Source organism: Zootermopsis nevadensis, unplaced genomic scaffold (assembly GCF_977971745.1).
Source record: "Zootermopsis nevadensis isolate Lab colony 2312 unplaced genomic scaffold, Znev_1.0 Znev_ptg000030l, whole genome shotgun sequence".
NCBI classification, from domain to species: domain Eukaryota; kingdom Metazoa; phylum Arthropoda; class Insecta; order Blattodea; family Termopsidae; genus Zootermopsis; species Zootermopsis nevadensis.
Window position 1 is genome coordinate 10,815,827 of NW_028259162.1, and position 23,222 is coordinate 10,839,048.

Consider the following 23,222-nt stretch of genomic DNA (forward strand, 5'->3'; position numbering starts at 1 on the left):
TATGTGCCACATTATTTAAAAATCTACTACTACTACTACTACTACTATGGCGTAACAGCCCAAAATCGAGCCCTAGCCTCCTCAATTTAAAAATCAGTAATTCCTATTTTGTATTTATGGGTTTCGTATGATTCTCACAATAAACAGCGATTATTTCCTTAAACAGCAAAACAAGTTCATATTTGTAATGGAGAAATATTATGTTTTCTTTCAAGTAATATTTCCATGATCCTCGACTTCAACGGGTTATCATAATGGCCAAACCACGAGAATGTGACGAGCGAGATACAGAAATTCATACAGAATAAACAGAATCCATACCTAAGTTCTCTAAGATCAATTTTAATATTATCCTCCTACTTACACCTAGGTCTTTCGAGTGGCCTCTTACCTACAGGTTTTACTTTCACGAATACAGTATCTGGGTTCTCCAGTGGTACCTCACATTTTGCAAGTGGTGTGGGAGGAAACGACTACGTGTTAGAAGCATTTGAAAAGCAACGTCATCTGTCACCATCATTAAATTAAACACGCAAACAATCATTGCCGGCCACCACAATCCCTGTCAAAGTTTCAGACACTTAAAAGAGTTTCTGGACGGCTTTGGCGCGGTTACAATACTGCAACAAGTAGCCTATATGCAGACATAATGTATAATGCCAGTCAATTGTAAAAGCAATTTGCATGATTCTCAGATGGCAAAGTACCATGTTCTTCCAGCACGGACCTTGGCAAAGCATTTTCTGCATTTGCAAGAAACGAATTACGTTCCACTGTACGAGCAGACTACATCTGCCAAGTTCAGATAAAAAAAATAATCTTCCTTATAATGCTCAGACAGATTCGTGATTTAATATGGGGCAGTCTTCTAATCGTCAATTAAGTCAACTCTAGAGCCAGTGGCTTCCTTAAGCAGTTTCTATTTCTTTTCTAAAAATTTCTTAAAATCAAAGATTAACTTTGTTGATCGCTGACCTGTCTCGGCACGCCGCATAAAGAGAACATTGCTAACTCTGACAGCGTCGAAAACTGTGTTTTTAAGTACAACATATACATTTCTTCCATAAACAAGGTAATGGAAACAGAATAAGTGACCAGCATGTCAAGAAGACGGCGGAGAACATGAAAGGATACAAAAGAAAGATATCTGAAAACTGCTAAAATCAACCGAACGATAACAGAAGTAACAATAGAGGATAGCGATAAGTGTAAATCCCTGTTAGTGGGAAGTGCACAGACTGTGGATCGAGAAGAAAAGAGTTCGTTCCATTTGGATCACCCTCGCACTGGGATTCGAAGTTTCATAACTGTCACAACTTCTCTCCTCATGACGAAATTCACTGGACAAAAGGTCGCCAAAAACGAATTTCAAACCGCCAAGTTGCATTACAACCATAATTCTATATTACATGCCACGCACGATCCTCAAAAATCAATGAACACAGTTCAATGGGAAAGTCAGCAAACAAAGCCCTTAAGATTGAGTAATCGCCTGGATATTTCTCAGCAGTTTTAAAGAAATCGACCAATGAAAATATCTGCATATGGACATCAAAGCAATAAAATTTTAAAACTGAAGAATATAAATGAACAGAATTTGAACTAAGCCACTTAAGCTCTGATTCCGGCCAAGGTCAAGAGTATTTGTTGCCAAATTCAGACCGGGTCTGAGGCCCACCCAGTCTCCAATCCAATGGCTTCTGGAGGACTATTTGTATGGGGAAAATTGGCAGAAGCATGCAAATGACCACTTAGTCCATCCACAGCCGGAGTGTATTTTGCACGAATATTTACATCCACACGACTGACTGTGAACTATGTGTACCAATGGAACATAACAATTTTCTGATCAGAAATTTAGTAACAAAAATTTTATTTAAACCCCTGAGCGAAGGAGAGCCATAAGTATTTGATTTTAATGAGAATTCTGAGTAAAGAGAACTTCAAACTCCGTTTCACTGACAGAGGCATATATAGGTTGCAGGTCAACACGTGGACGCATAATTTCATAATATGTTTTTACTCCACACGCTTTATTACACAAACAACTCCAGCTAATGCCAGTGGTTTATGTTTACTTATAATTACATAGATTAATTGTATGAAATTAATTAACCAGATTTAACGTATCTCAAATAGCCGGTTGATCTACCGTAGTATTAACTAAGCTTATTATTACCAACACGAAATTTCACAAGAGCCAACAGATCCGTTTACCTCGAGCGGTAATCTGCTTGCTTACATCCACAAGGTACCGGGTTCGAATCTTGGTCACAGCACACTGATAAAAGCTCGAAATAGGTTACGTCTGATCTTTCCCTACTCCTTTCAGTTTGAATCGTTTCCTTCGATGTACAATGTCAGTAAAACAGCATCGTGAAATAACCATAAACCAGGTAAACTAAACCAACAAGATCTGGTCACAGAATCCAAAGCTAAGGCGGGCTAATAAAATTCATAACATCAAAACCTTAAGACAAATGTTAATACTGTTCTACTATCTATGCTTTGATCTCGTAACTGGTCCCTTTCCTTCATGCTTCCCGAAATTTTACAGTTTTTTGTTTCCCTTACAATCCTTATTTGTCAAGCGTGCAAGTCACACTTTAAAAATACGAAATATTTGCCGGTTTGTCTGTTATAAACTCGTAAAAAGGCAATTAGTGTTTTGAATTCACATTAAGAATACAATTCCATTAAAAATTCTACACCTATTTGGAGAATGGACAACAAATTATTAGTTTTTACAAAGCACAGATTCCCCAGTAACTAAAGGTCTTAATATTCGTATTAAGACCTAGTCCACTGGTCTTAATAGCTATTATTAACAAGCTTTGCAGATTTCAAAATCGTAAGCATTTTATAAACACACAATAACCACAAAGAAAAGATTTCAAATTATATAGTGTTACATAAGCAGTAGTCTACTATTTTAAACAGATTTTATTAAGTATAATTTGCAGGAAGGGCCTAAAATAAATGAGTAATATAAGGTAACAATCAGTCTCCTTCCGCAAGTTTCATCGCTTAAACTAGCTTGTGACAGGACGTAAATTGATACGTTTTAAGTTACAGTTCAAATCTAATCTTCATCAAATCAACTTACAAGAAGCATAAATCGAACATAACATTTTAAAGAAGTAAAACATTTTTCTGTACATATCCATCATAAATCTCCTACCTGACAAAACAGCATTTGTGAAATCTAACGTGCGTCGTATGCTTGAAAATGATAACAAAGCTCACTTAAATTATATCTAAGTATTCATTTCCTACCGCAAAGCGTCTTAATTACAAATATCGGTCTGTTAACGCTTGTTTTGAAAGCAATTGGTATTTACTCTTAAAATCACACGCAACTAATAAATACACTTCGTAGGCAAAATGCAATTACAGATTGATAAGCAGATGGTAGACGTAGTTACAACTGGGCTTTAAAATGTTAACTTCGTATTTCCATGATTACGTATGACCATTCTCATGCTGGTAACGGGACCGAGTGAGTCGATCGAATGCCATCTAGGATAGCGTTTCTAAATTACGTTTCGACGCTGGCTAGTTCTAAATCAAGGCTCACACCTTAATCAAAAGATATTAAATAAGACGCTGACAGGCCTGTCAAATTTTATATTGACAATCATATCAAGTAGTATAAAATGGGCGGGACATACAGCATGCACGGGAGACATGAAAAATCATACATTTTAATTAGAAAAGAAAACACTACATAAACGACATAGACGTAAATGTGAGGATAATATTAAAATGGGCCCTGAAACGGGGTGTGAGAATGTGGATTGGATTTACCTATTTCAGGGCAGGGTCAAATGGGGGGGTTTCACATAAGACCGGAAGTTTTTTGAACGGGTGAGCGAGTAGCCTTCTCAAAAAAAAAATTGTGCTTAGTTTGAATAATATTACAGGATCTACAGACAAAAAAATACTGCTTTAATAATGCAACAATTTTGGAGCTGAAATGAAAATTTTTCCAAAAAAAAAAAAAAATGCAAGTGCACGTTTTGATTTACGACTCCACAAGATTCGCTAACAAACAAACATTTCCATCGAGAATAAAACACGATGGATATCCCAATGAGAAGCAAGCAAATTCCTGATATTGATACTGAACTGTGATTACACATCGATGAGGTACGTGTTAAATTAGTGACGCTATCTCACTGAATGCGATTGTGTTAACTTGTCCGAAATCAATTAATTCAATTACGATTCACCGCACGTTAGCAATTTATTTCAAAGACATGCAACGGTGTCACAAAAAGATGCATACATGGAATATTAACTATGCTGTCGATCTCCGTGTGTTGTGTTTACGAAGGCAAGCTAACGATGGGCATTTTGAACACCTACACTTGATTCACTAATTCCACAAAGTGCCAATGCTTACCCATGTAATGACTCAGTTCATCAATTGTCTTTATTTCTTTCATTAAATGTTTGTATACATATTTTTGGAATATGCTATTCAAGAGTGTATCAGTAAGTTTCAATGCCATCTACAGGGGCTGAATTAAAAGCGAGTCACTGACAACATTGTATTTGTAGGAGATATAATCAGCACATAAAACAAAGAGTGTCACGACACCAAAGAAATATACATTACGGTCAGAATGGTCGTCCTTATTTGAATACATATAACAAGGTTGCTTGCACTTACTATGTCCTCGCCTAAAAACAATTTCAAAACAAAGGATGCTCAAAGAAGTTTTACATCGCAACACGAGAGGAGATGATCGTTATTCGTCCTTTGAGGGAAGAACTTCGTTTGTTTTTACACAGTAACAAAAGCTTTGATACGATGCTTCTGAAATGTGCTTAACTTTATACAAGAGAAAAGAGAAAGTACCTGGGAAAGTTTAGTTTCATTCTGATTTCAGCCACGTAAAAAAGAAAGTAATTAAACATTCTGTAGCACTGGAAAAAAGGGAAAAAGATTGAAACTGTTTACAGTAGAATTTTAAAGTTGTTCTTTACACAAAATCACAGATGATGACAACAGCAAGGCAAAAAAGGGAATAACAGATGTAATGATGGTATGGAAGGTAACAACGTGAATCTTGCACACTGTTGCAATTACATTTTGAAACTCATGACAGAGAGACAAACATGGTCAGCCCCATACGATGTTCAATTAAGATGAAATGCGTTAAGAACACGTAAACGGTTCACACTATAGACCAAGTCATTAACATTTTTATATCTTGTCATTTTTAGCAAAGAACCATTTTTGTGTATGTATGATGATGAGAGTGGAGTAATTGTTGGGATGTCACGGAGAAACCGGGGCAGCCCCGGAGGAAAACTCCGTGCTGCCTAGACCACGGCCTTGCCCAACACAAGTTATAAATTCGGGCACCGCCGGGAATCGAACCCGGGACCCAAGGATTAGAAGGCCAGCATTCTAACCGCTAGACCACCGTGGCGGTTAATTGCTATTTATTACTACGAAAAATACAAAAAAATGGCAACAAAACGTGCTTACCCTGCTGGCGGTCCCCGAGTTGCATTCCGAGATCGAGAAGGTGTCGACCACAGAGTCGAAACGGACCAACTTCTTTGGGAGAGGTTTCTTGCGGGGACAAAGCGAACACATGGCGGCGGGGGGCATAGCGGCCCACACCTGGCACTTGCTCCACTGTTACACTAATTTGATGTTTAATTCTCTTGCAACGTATGTTCAGATTTATCCTTAATTCAGCACAAATGTTTCGATAGTTGCAAAATTGTTTGGACACAGAATGGAACATCGATCTGCTGTGAGTCAGTTCGAGAAATCCTTCTTTTCTTTCGATGTACAGCGAAGTTTTGGTGTTTTACAGAATGCGACCGACGAGAAGTTAATGTTTTAATAAATTTACAGCAGCTACAGGAATAAGGCTTGGCTGATGTCACGACAGCGTTAAGGCTCTTAATGTATTGTCTTCAAATGTCAGTAAGGCATTATAAAATTATTACTGAATTTAGGAAATTACGTTTTATATATTTTTCTGCAAGGATGGAACTGGAATACGGAAACAAAATCACAGAAAAATAGCTGTAACATATTGTGACAATTTTCTCTCATGTGGTTCACAAGATACAAACTAATTATCTCGACGTCTTAAAGGTTCAAAAGACACAATTTTTGATACAACACTTAGGCGAAAGATCTCAGGCTACAAAATTATTCCCAGCCACAAATGTCGTCACACGTCAGGCAACTAACTGAATTCAATACGTGTTGCTCCACCTTGCAGGCCTACATCGACCCGTTCCAGGGAACCTAAACAGTGAACACGAAACCTACTGTCAATGGATTCAGAAAATAAATACGCAGAGCACAGCCCTTCTTCAGTACAGTACAGGCACCTAGTCATGAAACTCCCCTCCCTTCATGGACTCCGGAGGTTCATCACCGTATTCACAACAGTCCCTATCCTGAGCCAGGTGAATGGAATCCACGTTCTCCAGCCCCACATCCCTAAGAATCATTGCGGTCTCCGCTACGCCAAATTCTCTGAAGCGGTCCATTGCCTTCAGGCTTTATTTACGCATTTCTCATCACGTGGGATAAAATATAAATTATGGAGTTCCTCATCTCTTGAACATGCAACTTTCTCCTAAAATTTAAAAAAAAAATTAAAATGTAAAGAAAACCAGGGACCTTAGAATCCCTGCAAATAAAAGTTTACAACGAGGGAACTCCATTTTACATTCCAGAATAAGTTGTTAAGAACATCTCCCCACGTACGTTATAAACTGTGTTTGTCGTGCGCCTGTATATAGTATTTTTCTTACACGTGTTGCTTAAATGACATATGCTCCTCTTACATCCTTCCCGCAAGCAATATGTCCACACTGACCACATTTCTTTAATAACTGTTATGAACTATGGGAGATTTTTAAATACATACCTGACACACTTTACCGAATTTACCTGTGTAATGCGTAACTGATTAATTTTAACATAACCAACGTGTTCTGCAGTCAGGGAATGAAGTGATGTAGAACACATGTTGTCACTGACTCTACTGAACATAGATGTCAGCCCGGAGGCTGTAAGGAACAGCGTATTCTGTCGGCAAGAACGGGGACTATTCATCAGCACAAGACATGCGAGAAAGGTGGATCTACGAGGGAAACGGTTCCATTCACTGTGACCTTGCAGTTATAATTTCGTCACAGAGTTCACTGTCATCATAATTGAATTGAAACAGCAGCTCCTTGTAGCATCACTGGGTTTTTGAACTTTGTTCATCTTCTACCATTCCAAACAGAACACTGCGATTCATATGCTTTCGTAATCAGTTCAAAAAGTACGGGGGTACTTTTCAGTTACGTCCGCTAGAAACAGCCTACATCAACTAATATAATTCCGTGATTTTTATACGTCCACAGAACTGCTGATGCCTATTTAATTTCAGGCTGTTTCAACCTAACCCAACCCAACACTCAAAAATCATTTATTATAACATGAGAAGCATATCTATTCGAACTTCACGGAGCCGAGTCCTTGAGAAGCTAGTAAAGAAACGTCCAGACATTTACGGAACCCTAAGACTTATTACCATATTCTGAAGACCCTGGTCCCTATCTTGATCGAGATTAACAAAATCTTTTAGTTTTTTGTAATCGCACGTTCACAAATACAGAATACTGATAAATTTGAAGTAATACATTTTCAGTCAACAGATGACAATTTTGACAAGTTAACTCATGTGTAAAGCCTCTGATCCCACTGAATAGGTGAAATTATTATTTCAGCAGAATATAATATATTTTACATAATATAATGTTATTAAATTTACTTTCAGTTCCAGTACATACATTATGACGTCTATGCGTGACAATAATGAAATCGATTTGAAAATGGGGCCCTGTTTCTTTCCCCCCCCCCCCCTTTCCACTATTCTCAAGCTACGAGAGCAGACACTCAGCCCACACCAAAATGGATCAAACGTTTTTCCCAGATGTCTCAGCACCCAATTTTCTTCAAATCACCCCGCCACGCTATGGCTGCTCTGCGCTTCGAAAGTAGGTCTGTCAGCGAATGTGCGCGCGCGACCTTGGCCGGCCGGGGACCGTTCGAATCGATACGACGAGTGGAGCCCGGGCTGCCCAGAAGTATCACACGTCTTCAGGCATCTTTCTTGTCTTTCGATGCAAGCCGCAGACGAGTGGTTAACACTTTTGGTAGTGTGCACATCCCAAGTAAAAATCTTGACCTGCGGTGTTCATCAGTCCCCCCAACGCAAACGCAAGGAGACTACCTCAAATACAGCTCGAAGGCTGCTAATTATTTGTTGATACGACATTCTATCATTCGACCATATACAGTATGAGCTAGTGAGAACGTCGTTAAACCACAAACAAATGAATAAATGCATGCGACGCGAGGCTACGTAATTCAAATATGACAATTCATTCGTTATCAAGAAAACAAAATTCACACAAAACAGTAGAAATACTGAAACATAATCAAGCCAAAGCTTTGTATAAGGAATAAATCTTATCTAGTCACATGGTTAAGAGTTTCCGAGACAGAAATAAACCACCTTGTATAACATGGCCGATTCGATAACATACGGAACAAGAAAGCAAATCCAAATGAAACGTAAAACATTAGAAATATTACGGCAAAAACGATACACTAGCATCACCGAAGTCTTCGTAAATACTAAAACAAACAACAAGCTATGAAAAAGTAAACACGCTAGAGCTCACAAAAATGTCTAAGTGAGTTTCTGTCTCTTATAACTATGATTTAATCCAACTCATGAGACACCTGCAACAAGCTCGCCTACCTATTATTTGGTTTTGTGCTATCCAAACGCATCTGCCATGTACTAAAATGAGGAGCATTAAATAATTAAGTAGCACGTTATGGAACGAAACTAAGTGGGGAAGACAAGTTGCCGTCATAAAACTTCTTACAGCAGAGAATTCAATATCGTAATGCATTTCTGAATACTTCGTAACTTTCCAAACTAAGTCTTTCGACCCATATAAATGTTTAAAAACAATTACAGTACTAGAATTTATGACTTCAGAGTTCTCATATTTATTAAGCACACGTTACTTGTGCTCAGACACCAGCTCTAAATATGATAAATGGTCGCATGCTGGATAGCAAACAACCAACATTCGATGAAGGCACGTGCGGGAAGCTCCTGTGGAAGTTGACTGAACGCAGACAGAAGAAAAGAGTATCACGTTGTCATGACAACGGGATGTAGTGAGGAACGCGTCCAACACATAACAAACTTAACTCAAAGTAAATTAGTCTCTTATGATAAACCTTGATTACGAACAATCCTCAACTGATTTAACCTCACTAATTACAATAAAGCACAATTTCAGGTCGGTAAATCCTAATTAAAACCATTAAGTATCCTGTACGTACACATGAGTTTATTTCATGGCTTCTAACGACACGGGTTTAAAATGTTCTCTCACATTATAACCTAATTTCAAACTGCGTCTAAATTACATAACATCCAAATATAGACGACTTTAGTTCTGTAATAACGCGCTGTGTTCACAAATCGTGTTACGTTTCTACGACGTTTGTGCATCACAAGATTCGATGCACTACAGTTGAAACCATGCAAAACACACGAAATGAGGTAAGAGGACACCATGGACTATCCATGTCACAGCACATACGTCACACTGCTCTCCACCGACGACGAACCGCCGAGGCACTACAATGCCACAGAGGTAAAGCAACTCAGCTTTCCCACTTCAACCGGGAGATGCCACCACAATCGCTTTGATTCCTCGTGCAATGCCATATACCAAACGACATTACAACACTAATAATTTCATACCAATTTGAAACAGTGTGTGCCAGTCTGCCTTCAGGTGTCACGTGCAACGCCTACTGAAACTGTTCCTTTCTGAGGCTAGAGGAAAAATACTTTGTTCCTACCGGAATCAAACATTACATAGACTGTCGCCTGTTTTGAACGCAGGGCAACTTCGCACTAATATGTGTAATGCGAGTAGTCGAATCAAATCTATTCAGGGGTACAAAATGCTTCTTTTAGCTGTATAAATAAGAAAGAATGGACTCGCTTGCCTGCCCTGCAGTTTACAATAACGATGCAAATGCGGCTGTTAAGTGGGAAACACAAGCACAATGCTTCCCACATATGTAACTCAAAACATTATTTTTAAACTGTTTCTTCAGCGATTAAATAACGCCATGAAGCAGAGTCCTTGACAAGCTGACAATCTGCTCCGATAGCCAAGAAATTCCTCGCACTTTACGGTACATGAAGATTCATTACCGGGTTTACAGAAGTCTGCCATGATTGATTTATTAAATCTATATAGCACAAAAGTTACTACAGAAAAGGATTAAAAGTCCCTAACTGAAAATAAAGAAATAATGAGAACACGAAATTATTCTACATGTAAATTTGTAAATAATGAATATACATTTCAAAAACAAGAAATACATAAAAAGTTAAAAATGTCGCGAAGCATATGCAACTTGCGCTGCATCGAACTTGCTGACGTCATAGCGAGACGTGGGCCTGACACGATGACAAAAGACTGACTACTTTGCTCCGTGTCGCGTACCAAATCGATGCTGGGGGTTCCGCATCTCACAATACTCTGCGTTATTCCGTCACATGCGAACATGAACCGGTGAAAGCCCCAAATGCACAGGAGCCCTTCCATTACCCACACTATACACCTCCGTGAATGTGTGACAACTGCCAGCAAAATTTCGAAATTGCAGATGTAAGCGTGTACATTTACGGAGCTGTTACGCACAGATATATGCGGTATAGGACACTACGTCACGTGATCAACGTTCCACAGAAGAGCAAATTCATGTTAGCAGGTTACAGTAAAAGACCAAAACTTATAGTAATAACCCTCCTTTCAGCCGTTCTTAATTTAACGTTTGCTGACAATTTACTTAGCTCTCTAATAGATTGGCCTACACACGCTCTTAAAAACCGAAATCATTAAAATTTGTATTTATTTTATTGTAACTGTTTATATTCTGTATTCTGGCAATCTTCTAAGTACGAACAATCAAATGCGTTGAATTACAAAAATAAAATCCAATAATAATACGCATTACTTTCTGCCTTTATTTATTTCTCTATCTTCCTTCTGTTACGATTTGGCAAGGATTTATGTACATTTGTACGATATTAAGGGCAAATTAAATTGAAATACAATAAAAATTTACACAAACCATTGCCAAATGGCTGCAAAAAAGAAGAAAGAGAAACAAACAAAAAGCAAAACTCTTGCATAAAGGTCTGTCACATTATGCGTACAGAAGAGATTCAAACTGGATGAGATCACTCCATATTTCATGTCGCCTCGGAGAAAAACTAGTCCCAGTACCATCTATCAGTTTACCTATCACAGACAGTTCAGTAATCTAAATGTTCAGTGATTTACGAAATTGTTCTCCACATTTCCTCAGGGCTCTAGACACTACGTATGCACGTTTGCGTTCAGTCATGGTGGAAACGTACGTGCAATCGATAGATACCTCGACACTGTGCACCTGCTCAACAGCAAGCAGCCCACACACGATTACCCTCCAGTCAATAAATTAAGGCTGCTGAGTTAGATACAAAATATTTGTAAACTTGCGAAAATAACATGGAATAAAACATATGAACTTTTGAAATCTACCCATAACCATTTACTTATAGGGGTTTAAGGTTCCGCCCATAAATATCTGAAAGAAGGGGTTATTTTATTATTCCTTATTGAAAAATTTTAATAATGAAAATGGAGATTTGTAGGGGTAAGTTCCAAATCCCTATCTATTATCTAAAGTGTAGATTTTACTCAGTATCTTTTCAATCAAAAATCCTGGACATGTATAAGCGAAGAAATAAAGAAACTTAATCATTCATAATTTTCTCCAAATATTACTAGCATAATTAAATTAAAACTCTGACGATAGAAACAACAGTTTTTTTACCATTTAGACTAGAATTAAAATATCAAGATGGCGATTGTAAGATAATGTTATAATGGTTCTTAGGTGAGTAAACTGTCAAAATGACATGAACTGAAATCGGCCGACAAAAGGTTTATCCTCTGGTTAAAGATTATAGCTAATAATGCACGTAAATTAATTACGCAGTTGGTAAACCAGTTTATAAAGAACCGACTGTGACAAGCGAGGATTCTATAAGGACTGCAATAAGTTCAGTAAATACAATCTTCAGAATGTTAATAGATTTCTAAACATATAAAATTAAAAATATAAAAAATAATTAGGGGTAAACAACACAAAAGAACACATGAGGAACTACAGGTTAGAATGAAAAAAAAAGTCGAAATAATGCCGATGTTAGTGTACTAGGTTGGGATATTATCCAACTGAAACGAGTAACAATGTGGGCTTGTGGGTAGATTCCAGCATTTCGGAGAAGCATCCCGTCTCCAACTCGACAGGACTCAGTCGTTAACGAGTGGTTAATCTCAACATCCGCAGTGGACATCTCGAACTCAAGTTACAAAGCTGCACTTCTTTAGATAGTCTGGGACTGGGCATTTGCAATTAGATCTTTCTATTCACTTTTTGTTTTATAAACATGTTCTGCTCGTATACAACGTTCTTATATCCGACGTTATATTATCAATTTTATTTTCGCGTGTAACACACAAAGTTTATTAAACGATATTTCAGCCACTTAAGTTAAATTCTACCCTCGTATAAGAACCAAAGTTTAATTCCCCTCAGTGGCCATTAAAATGCCACTTTATTTTATAATAATATTTAAAGTTGACATATTTTAAATTCCTGAATTTAAATTAACACTTTGAATAACCCGATCTTCCTCTTAAATCATCTTGTTTTTTGTTTTCTAACTGCAATAATGTAAGCGTCTTGGTTTCGTTCCGTCCGCTCCACTACACAGCGCAGCACAGACCGGCAGCAAACCCTGTTGGACAACACCCAATTTCTTAAACAAGATTCAAGGTACTTTAATATACTTCCGGAACGAGAATCGAACTGAGTCCAATATATCGTCTTTAAAGTTATGTGGAGCCTCACTAAACTGCCTGACGATGCAGTGCAGTCTCCGAAAGAAGACCAGCAGACCAAAATACACTGCGTCCACTAACAAAGTTGAACGCAGCTGCCACTTCCCGGCTCCCAGCAAGAACTGTTGTTAATATAGAGAAATTGAAATTTATTGTTCCTATGGAGCGATACTTGACTCGTATCGTAAAAGCTTGTAGAGCTTCACGGTAAGTCATGGAGTTTCAATAGGGAGACGGGAAGTTGCGTTAAACTTTTTCAGTAGACGCACTGTCCCGTTCTTATGTTCTTCAAGCAGAAACCAAGTGTTTGAAGAATAGTAAGGCATGTCCAAAAATAACCACAACAGTCGTACCGTGTGTAGAATTGTCAGCAAGGCTCCTACACATTACGCTCTAGCTTAGAAAAGTAGGGACATAGATTATATCGATCAGATTTATTAAGTTGTATAATATTACTGGAATAACTGAGAAAAGTAACAGTATACCCAAGATGCAACGAATGACTTGCAGTGCTAAATATATGAATAAATAACATACATAAATAAACAAATGAACGTCCAAAACAGACTATAACAAGAAAAGAAGAATATATAAGCAAAGAGGGAGAGAAGCCCATGGTAGAAAGAAGACAAAGGAATAAAAATATAAAGGCAAAAGGAAATTAAAAGTCAAGAACGAAAAGTTTTCTGCGGTATCGGTTTGTAAAACCAGGCCAAGCTTCTTACATCGCGTGTCGAGATTCTCAATCAGCCGTTTATTTCTTCTGCTGCCACCACAGGGTTTGAAGCTCTGCCAAGTTCACTCTGTGCTCTGGACAGTCCTCCCTCTGGTGGTGCCACAGAAACAAAAAGAACGTATAATATATGTCTAAGCAATCTATTTTCCCCTTTCGCCTTAACCTTCGTTTCTTTCCTTCGTTCTACGTCTTTACATCTCCAACAACCTGGATTTGCCCTATTTCCGGGACACTCAGACGCCCATGGTTTCAAGTCGACGTCGTCTTCGTGATATGTTGTTTCGTTCGGCTTTTAACTCTAGAGACCACTTCCTCCAAAAGAATTCATCACGCATTGCACAATGGATTGCAAATAGATTCTCAAACATCGTCCCAGAGATTGCGTATTCTGCCTCTGTATTCAGAGTTATAGACACCAATTTTACACAAATCTCCTGACGGAACTAAAAAAAGAACGATGGAGACACGATTATGTAAAGGTTACGGAAAGTTACTTTTCCTTGTATTTTATCACATATATACAACCGTAATGGAAATACATTTTAAATAAAAGATACATACAGACATTTATATTTTATAAAGTCCTGTTCCTACGTCGGATTAAGCACCACGCCATAAAGACACGACGAGGAGTGGCGGCATACGAATACCTCTACAACGGCTATAGATGGAGGTGAATTCGATTCGAGGAACGAGCCAGCCGCGGTATGAATAGGACAGGGGACTTGTTGGCACCCAGAGACGGCGAAAGGAACAAATCTCCACCCTTTTCGGGAACAGAACCCGGGTCGTTCAACTCTTAACCTAGTCGCTACACCGGCTGAACTATCGTCCGTAACATTAAAATAGACAGCACCAAATGATAGAGAATATATTTTAAGTATGGTTAGTTTTAAATGCTCATTTCTGTCCCTGCTTCGTATGTATTTTAATGAAATTACTTTTCCGCTTTAAATTATATTATAAATTAAAATAAAATATAAAGTACTGAAATATATTACCTGATGTTTAAGACGCTGTTAAGTAAAAATTGACATTGGAGGGTTAATAACGTATATTTTCTGGCGACGTTATAATTTTTACCGTTACTTTCAGTGATCACTCGATAGAACAGTTTGGAATTTACCAAAATTATAAACAGGAAGCTCTGCGGGGGTACCCATCTGTTTACTTCCGCGGACAGAGAACAGCTGAAAGCATATTCGTTTCTGTTCTGCTCACGCGGTGCAGATAATACTGTGCAGGACCACGTTTCTTGCTTAATTTATACAAATTCTTACGCCTTAAGTTTGAAATATGAAACAGAAAGAGAAAACAGTCATCAGCAGACAGTGGAATGCTAAAAAAAATAAACATGGGTGGATCAAATACAAATAGGTCTGCATTTACTTTCAAGTAACATTACTATACGAAATAATTTTCGATATATTATTTATTGTTACTTGCTTTTTAAATATCTTGTATCAACTGTTACTTATAACTAAATGAATTTGGTGTGTATAGAGGATACTGTGAGCAGAAAATGGCTGGCGAGGAAGTGAATATTTTTACGACCTCGGAATTCGTCTAGTGCCAAAAACGAAGACAAGTGAAAGTACTCACTGTCAAGTTTCTTTTCCGATACCACTTTCGAGATTTGAGGAAACAAATACTGCTATAAAGACACTTTAAATCAATATGTACTATACACGATGGCGGGGGTGAGAACCAGAGGGTTAAGTATGAATTGAAGTAGACCGGAGTAATGCGCAGAAAAAATAGACAGCTATAGAAGCCAAAAGAATTGCACCCGAATTACAGATTTTTCTCGGGCTAAATTGTTTCTCTGACAATATCATTTACCTTGAATGTATTCCAAATTTACTGACCTTTCCTCCTCCACCTTCATACGATCACCGCACGAGATGTCTTGCAAATCTCACCTTAACTGCCACGAGTATTTATTTATCTTTACACCGGTGAATCCTATTGCTGGTTCGCAAACACTAAGCCGCTCGCCAAATAAATAATTTCGTTTGTTTATTTACACTGCGCTACGCGTTGGGAACGTCCACTGATCGTCATTATTCTACGTGTCAACATTTTGCGATCCAAGCACTTCCGCCACAAAATATTTAGTTATTGCAGATTTATTACGCTACAAAGACATATTTGTATTTGGGGAAACAGCGAATTAATGGTTTTAATTCAAGGTGTAGGTACAATCTCGTTTTAACTTAGTTCCAAGCAAGCTGAAACTCACCATAGGCTGTAAATGTAATGACGCACAAATTCCGGTTTGGTACAGCAAATTGATACTTCGGTGGGTACAGACTAGGGGTTCTCAAGGTTTTCCAGACATTATTCGCCCCTAAACATCGGCCCACGGTTTAACGACTGCAAGCTTCTCAAGATGGATTCTGATCCACGCAGTTAATTACCAAGTCGCGGGCCGCAGAGTTATAAATAAGAAACGTTTATTGAAACTTTATTAAAAATTCTATTAACTTACTACTGCAGACAGCCTTACGAATCCCTCACTAATTACCTTCAACAAAATCAGTCATCAATAACATTGTTTTTGCTGGAGTAATCTTTCGATATCAGGCTTAATTTTTGTTGTTACCACTGGCATGCATTATTTCAAATGTTCATCAGTACGACAGGGGTCAGCAGTGGCCGCGCGGTCTGAGGCGTGGGCCTTGTGCCGCTTGGTCGCTGGGACCGTGGATTCGAATCCCACTCAAGCCATGGATGTTTGTCCGCGTTTTTCTGTGTTGTGCTGTCCTGTGTACAGGTAGAGGCCTTGCGACGGGCCGATCCCTCATCCAAGGAGTCCTACCGAATGTCCATAGATCAAGCCAACGAAAAGTTGGGACCCGCAGTGCTCAGGCACTTGAAGAACGGGTCGTTCCCGGTATCCCAGTATCAGTACGACACGTCCTTGCACGTGATTTGACATCTTATTTACGCTAAACCGTTGACGACAGCGAAAGGCACTGCCAAACACTGGCGATGATAACAAGGCAGGTTTTCTCATACCATCATCACAATGGCGACACAGTATCACAGAAAATTGCAGGTCGCGGGTTGACAATCTCTCACATAGACTACAGACAGTTTAAAGGAGCGCTTCAAGAACAAAGCAGTTCCTACCTGCTGGAGGTCGTCCCTCAAGATCACATGTTGAGCTGCGGTTTCTGCTAGGATCCTCTCCGTTGATGCGGGCCGCGGTACTCCGTCCAACGCTGAAACCTCTTTCAGCTGCGGAGGAGACGGAGGTGGAGGCAGTTCCTCTTCTGCGCTGTACCGCGTCTTCTGTAACATCAATAGAATGGCGAATATGAAGATAGGTACGCGGAAGGTACCTTTTCGAATCTCGTCTGGGATATAGGTTATCCACACACTTTCTTTCTTAACACTACGCAAATGCACGGTATTATATATTATATATTACTCACACTGTCTTCCACGTTAGTTCTGATCCATCATTCTGCCATATCTCATCTAAGTATAACTTCTGATGTTTATAAAACACAGTGATACAAACGAACATGGGCCTACGACAATAACACTCACATATGATCATACTGTCATGGCAAAGCTGTGTTTGGAGCACAGTGTGTAACGAAGGGTTCGGTGTGATAACAGCGATACTTCCGTAAACATCATTAATCAACTGATCTTTCCAGCAGAGACGCATTGGTTTCTAAGAGGTACGAGCTGAGTTCTTGAAGGAATACATAAATCACTTATTTCTTATGCAGGAAAGCACTGATAATAAATGTCCAATACTGATTGTGGGTAGTAACAGTACGACATGCACAGCATATAATGAAGCTTTTACAGAAAATGTAACTCTATTGGTCCTGTCGACAGAATTTAAAAGAGTAGGATGTTTTCATGACAAGGTAGGATATGGAAGACCAGGTCTCTCACAGCAAAATATCACTAAATTGATGAGATTTCTCCACTGTCACTTCGTCATCACACAGACTGAGCATAACCAAATCATCTGCTCACAAGATTTTAAAATCAAATCAATGTTTTAATTGTATTAATAAACACTCCTGCGTTTACACTATTGCATTATTTTTACTAAACTGCTTTAGATTTCAAGGTATACTATTCACATACAACGGTTTAAATTAGTGATATAATAAGGATAGTGAATTTCCATGCATAAAGCTTTCTATCATAAGAAAAATGTCACTTAGTGAAAGATTCCACGATCCAAGCACCACACACTTCTGTTTATGAAAGGTTAATACTAATTAGTTTAAATACGATGGTGAAATTTAGAAAATGCTACAGGGCAACTTATTTCTGACATTTTAAGATCTACGAAAGTTAAGGTCTTTGTGCGCGCATTAATACTCCATATTAAAGACCTCCATACTTTAGACAAATAACGCTGCAGAGTCCTAATGTAAAATAGATTAACGTACAGGACTATCGTACGGTATTATAATTTGCATAGTTTAGGAGTATGTCAGCTTCTCGCCACTGTTCTAGTTTAGTCTTTTGTTCAGGTCTACTAAAGCGTTCATCAGAAAGTAATGGGGCTTGTTTGATGAAGTGACAGCCAATCGCAATGCCTTTGTTATCAGAGGATCATACGCCAAGCTTTGATTTGTGAAGTGTCAGACATTAATCCAGGAAATTGTCAATTGTAACAGTGTAAAATAAATCTATCTGGTAGGATTTGAGGTTTTCATGGCGGTGAAGCCGAAGATGGCTGTCTTCTGGTTTGTAGCGCCGAGTAGTCTGGTAGAAGCTACCCAACGTTTCAGAGGTCTTTGCCGCCTCCATCATAAAGGCAACGAGTCTCAGAGTACAAAACTGAAGAAATCTGTCTCTTGTGCTTTTAAACAAAGAGCCCTCTGTGTAATCTCCAATTACGTCACAAAATATTTCGTATCGGTTTTCTTAAGAATTCTGAGGATAATAAATATAACACAAATTGATTATCTTTAGCACACGTCCCCTGCCCAACTTCTAGGGCCCCAGAGGCGATAATTGTTAGATAGAATACATACATACAAGAAGGAACGAGAGCTATCAATCGCCTACGTGAAAAATCACTAAAAAAAAGTTTGTTTTCTGAGAGTTCTGGTAAATGCACTCTATTGACTACCAAACGTAAATATTATCGCAAAGTAAAATTACCTTGGTTGCCTGTTCAGAAAATATCACGAATTACTTACAGTGCGTCGATCCAGTATCTTGGCACGTCCATTCACTACAGCAACAAACAACTCACTGGCTATTTATTTAAACACGACAAATATACGGGTTTTCATCCCGCAGGTGACTCAGAAGATAAAAAGGAACGCCATGTTTAATTAAACACACTAAAATCTTTATGATATTGATCCTTATTAATTTTTATTATTATTATTTAGTGTTCTGTCTGACGACAGGTCCATATGAACAGGATCCTTCCATCCTTTTCTCGGACTGGGACCTGTTCATATACGTTCTTGGCAGATGATCCAGAAGTGGTTTGCCATTGCCTTCTTCTGTGTGTGAATGGAGTAATTGTTGGGATGCCACGGAGAAACCGGGGAATCCCCCGGAGGAAAACTCCGTGTTGCCTAGACCACGGCCTTGCCCAACACAAGTTATAAATTCGGGCACCGCCGGGAATCGAACCCGAGACCCCAGGATTACAAGGCCAGCGTTCTAACCGCTACTACGTCTAGTAAGAATAAACATGGTACTAGACCTTTCTGGAGGGAACTGAACCCGCAGACTTCTCCTTCAGATATATCCGGCTTTCCATTTTATCGAATACAAATGTAAAGTTGAGACTTGTATGTGAGGCACATACTTGGGATACCAACAGGTATACACGTTGATAGAAGTCTTATGAATCCTCGATAGTGATAAAATGTACTGAACTTGCTTCAAACTATGTTAGCAGCACAAAGAAATAACTAGTAGTACTTTATGCTGCTACGTTGCTCATAAATTATCGGTATTTTGTCTATCTAACCAGTTCATTTTGAGAGAGTTAAGTCTGTTTATCGAAATTCGTAAATACCTCGGCCAATCTCTTAATTTGTTGACCTTTAAACTATCTTAATTCTTCTCTTGCTGTTTCAAGTGATTGTTTCAAAATCTTTATTCGGGCTTAGAGTGCCCGTTATTTTGAAAGTAAACGCATACATTATCTGGTATTTTAGGCCAGAGAATTCGGTACTCAAGTGCCCACGTATCAGGTATAGCTTGGTCTAATGGGCCTAACATAAAATATGTTCCCCTTTCTTACCTAAAAACGAAGGAAGATCCATCTTTCGAAAAGCAGCGATTTTCAAGTTTTTAAAACTTTCAGGGATTAACAAAAACAGACGATGGCTAAAGTCCGAAAGAAAGAACTATCTGTTACTCAGGTGAAAAGTTTAACTAGCAAAGTGTGGATTAACTTTGTGAGGGCGGACATATAGATCTTGCAAAACATGTAAAGCTTTAACCCTGCACAATGTAGCGTTGAAACAAATACGATTCAAGTGATAAATTTGTAACCAAGATTTACTGCGCCATTGGATTTCTGTGTGGGTCCGCATTGCCGAAGTCAAAGCTCTTTTCCTAAGTAACAAACAGTAGTAATACTATTAACTGATTGCTTTGCAGTTTTAAAATTCCACAATACTGGGCCAAAACATTCTATAATTTTAGTTTCATACCACTTTCAACTAAGCGACGAATTAACCTCTACAATAAAGAGCAATTATGAGAACACACGCAAACATACAATAAAGCAACGTTTGAAAAGTCAGTTATTAAATATGATATACAACTGTACAACTTTTGACGACATTAAACAGAGGAGGTCGAAGTACGCTAGAATAATAAGAGAAGCAAATGAACGGAATTTACCAGAAAGTGAATGGGGTTATATTACTACAAATCTGTTACTTTGTCTTCCATTCTGCTGCAGCTAATAAACATAAGAAATCACCAAAATAAGCCATTTGCATTCTAGTACTGGGGCCATTGATGCCCCAGATTTGTGCCACATATGGAAATGGTGAGCTCTTAAGATACATCTGGACGCTCAAAACCAGAATTTCGGCTTCTAGTCTAGCATCTTTAGAAAAGTTCGCAGCATTCCGAAGAACCTATTAAAGTCCTTCAGTTCGTCACAATGCGTAAAGAATTCCGGAATGGCTGGCGGGCGGAGGGCGGTTACTAAAATTTGACAACATATTCCATTGATTATTAAAATCGGAAAATAACTGACACTTGAAGTCTTGACGTGTTTCTGCGCGCCGAAGTGACTACGTGTGGATTCTTCAGGCTACCTCTGTTATCTTGGTTGAAATCGAAAGTTCAATTTAGGTAAAACAGCAAGAACTTTTATTGTAAGCTACGAATACATTTTTTGTTTCGTCCTGTTATGGCAGAAGCACTGCGACGGTCTGATCGTCTATCCAAAGAATAAGCACTGCCTCTTGCTTTAGGATCTAAGAACCTCCTACAACAGACAACGGCCCTGTACGAATCGGATTGTAGTGTCAAGAATAAGAAGACGTAGATGAAGATGAAGAAAATGAAGAAGAGATGAGAGCATAAAAAGTCGGTTACGTAATCTTCTGTAGAAAATATATTAACAGTAGAATCAGGTAACCCTGGGTGGGATACAAACTGAGGTCATAAGACTAACAGACAAAAATTACACAATACTCTAACGAAGCAAACACTCGACGAGGTGAAGAAAATCATGGCAGCCCATGTCATCTGACTCCATTATTCCTTCTCACGCCGAGGGTTCGACTTGTAGGGAATAAACAAAGTTGAAGTGGCGAGCAAACAGTCGTGCAGACACGTTCTTAGGTTGGGGCATTCTGAACCCTCTCACGCAACCCCACAACCTCACGGCAATCTTAAGTTTCGAGTCAATATTGACACCAAACTGGGAAAACTTTTAAATGAGATGAGGAAATAGCCAAGATGCGTGGAAAGAGTGTTAAGAAAATTATTATCGGGCTTGAACACGTTCACAGTAACTGGGGAGTACATAAGATATAGTTTCGTCCAAAATTTTAATTAGAAATCGAACGTGCGAATATTTGCAATCTGCAGAAAACCACGGCCCAGGCAGAAATTAAAATGACAACGATAGATTCACCATCTCCTTTGGTTTAGTGCCTTCGTTCTGTTGCATAATTAACTAAAAATATGTAATTACGATGTGTAAATTACAGTATTCGGGGAAAATCTGTTTTCTCAACGTTCTCAGCGGCAATAAATTTTACCCCGCGTTTGTTTTCAATCTACCCGTCGGGTAATGACGTAAGCGAAGAGCAGTTTCGTCTCGGATACCATTACAATAAATTTCAAAACAAGACTTCAAAACGTCGGTGAAGTCAGAACACATAAAACGAAATTCTAAGCATAAAGACTGCACTATTTTAGTACGTAACACGTTCAGAAGCCAAATACACAGCCAGCTTTATTACGTGTGTCAGTACAACAGAATTTCCATATGAACATGCCTTGAGATAAACCACTGAATTCTGCAAGCTAAATGCGTCGCTGTTAATGGAATTAGTCGAAGCATTTAACCACTGAATTACAGCAAATTTATTTTAAGTGATAATTCATCAGTTTAGTACAAAAACAGGTCAATGACAGCAGTTCATGGACACTTGTCATGAAAAGTGGGATATGTCGTTCAGATACGATAACACTTCACTTCCAGACACTAATGATTGACAGAAGAGTAAATTAACGTCATTAACATCATCGATGTCATTATTGCTAAGAGCGACAATACAAACCTAATGGACAATTTACCGAACCCATTAATTATATGATTCTCTTGCGACTAAAATTCTTAGCATGGACGCACATAAGCCTCCGCCAAGAGTTAGTTAACAAAAAATGAAACTGTCAAACCACAGGAATTAAACGGTGAAACAGAAGTAATATGACTTAAAAGAGAGTACTAGTCGTTTCTTACAGAAGTTAAATTTAATAAAATCAATTAAATGCTTATTACTTGCACGACTATTATACGATTATTCCGCCAGAAACATTAGTTCTTAAAATGCCAATATCTTCCAACGACTGATTTTCGAATATATGTTTATTGGACATTTTCGACTCGAAATTGGCCCAAAAACACGCCCCTGAGATATGAACACCTACTCGTATATAAGAACAGCTGGGGGCAGATTTCACTACGTGTTAATTAACTTGTGCTATGAGCACTTCGTATCTGCTCGTTCTTTACAGCCGTCCCTGGCTCTAGGGTCGATAGGAACTCTTGATGTATCAAGGGGTCTGTTGAAAAGTCGAACGGAACGCCATCTGTGTTTTATATTAAACACTAACTGCAGTTTCTATGTTCCTACATCATCACATGAATACGAATTTCAATTTTTACAAATTTTAATTTCATACGTCCCTATTACGATGACCAGTTCTATCATATGCCTGTATTCACTCTTCATTTAAACTGTTT

At 38.5% G+C, this 23,222-nt stretch overlaps 1 protein-coding gene across 7 annotated transcripts in view; it reads right to left on the minus strand.

Moving 5' to 3' along the window:
• dlg1 (MAGUK family member discs large 1) overlaps positions 1–23,222 on the minus strand; it is a 338,246-nt gene that overhangs the window by 166,924 nt on the left and 148,100 nt on the right. For 5 of the 7 annotated variants that reach the window (XM_022067362.2, XM_022067361.2, XM_022067363.2 and 2 more), the window contains one exon: positions 16,907–17,068. In XM_022067362.2, coding sequence (XP_021923054.2) covers positions 16,907–17,068 — 162 coding nt within the window. Of the gene's footprint in view, positions 1–5,500; positions 5,776–16,906; positions 17,069–23,222 lie in introns of those variants that run through there. The other 2 variants (XM_022067374.2, XM_087358947.1) reach the window with 2 other exon arrangements.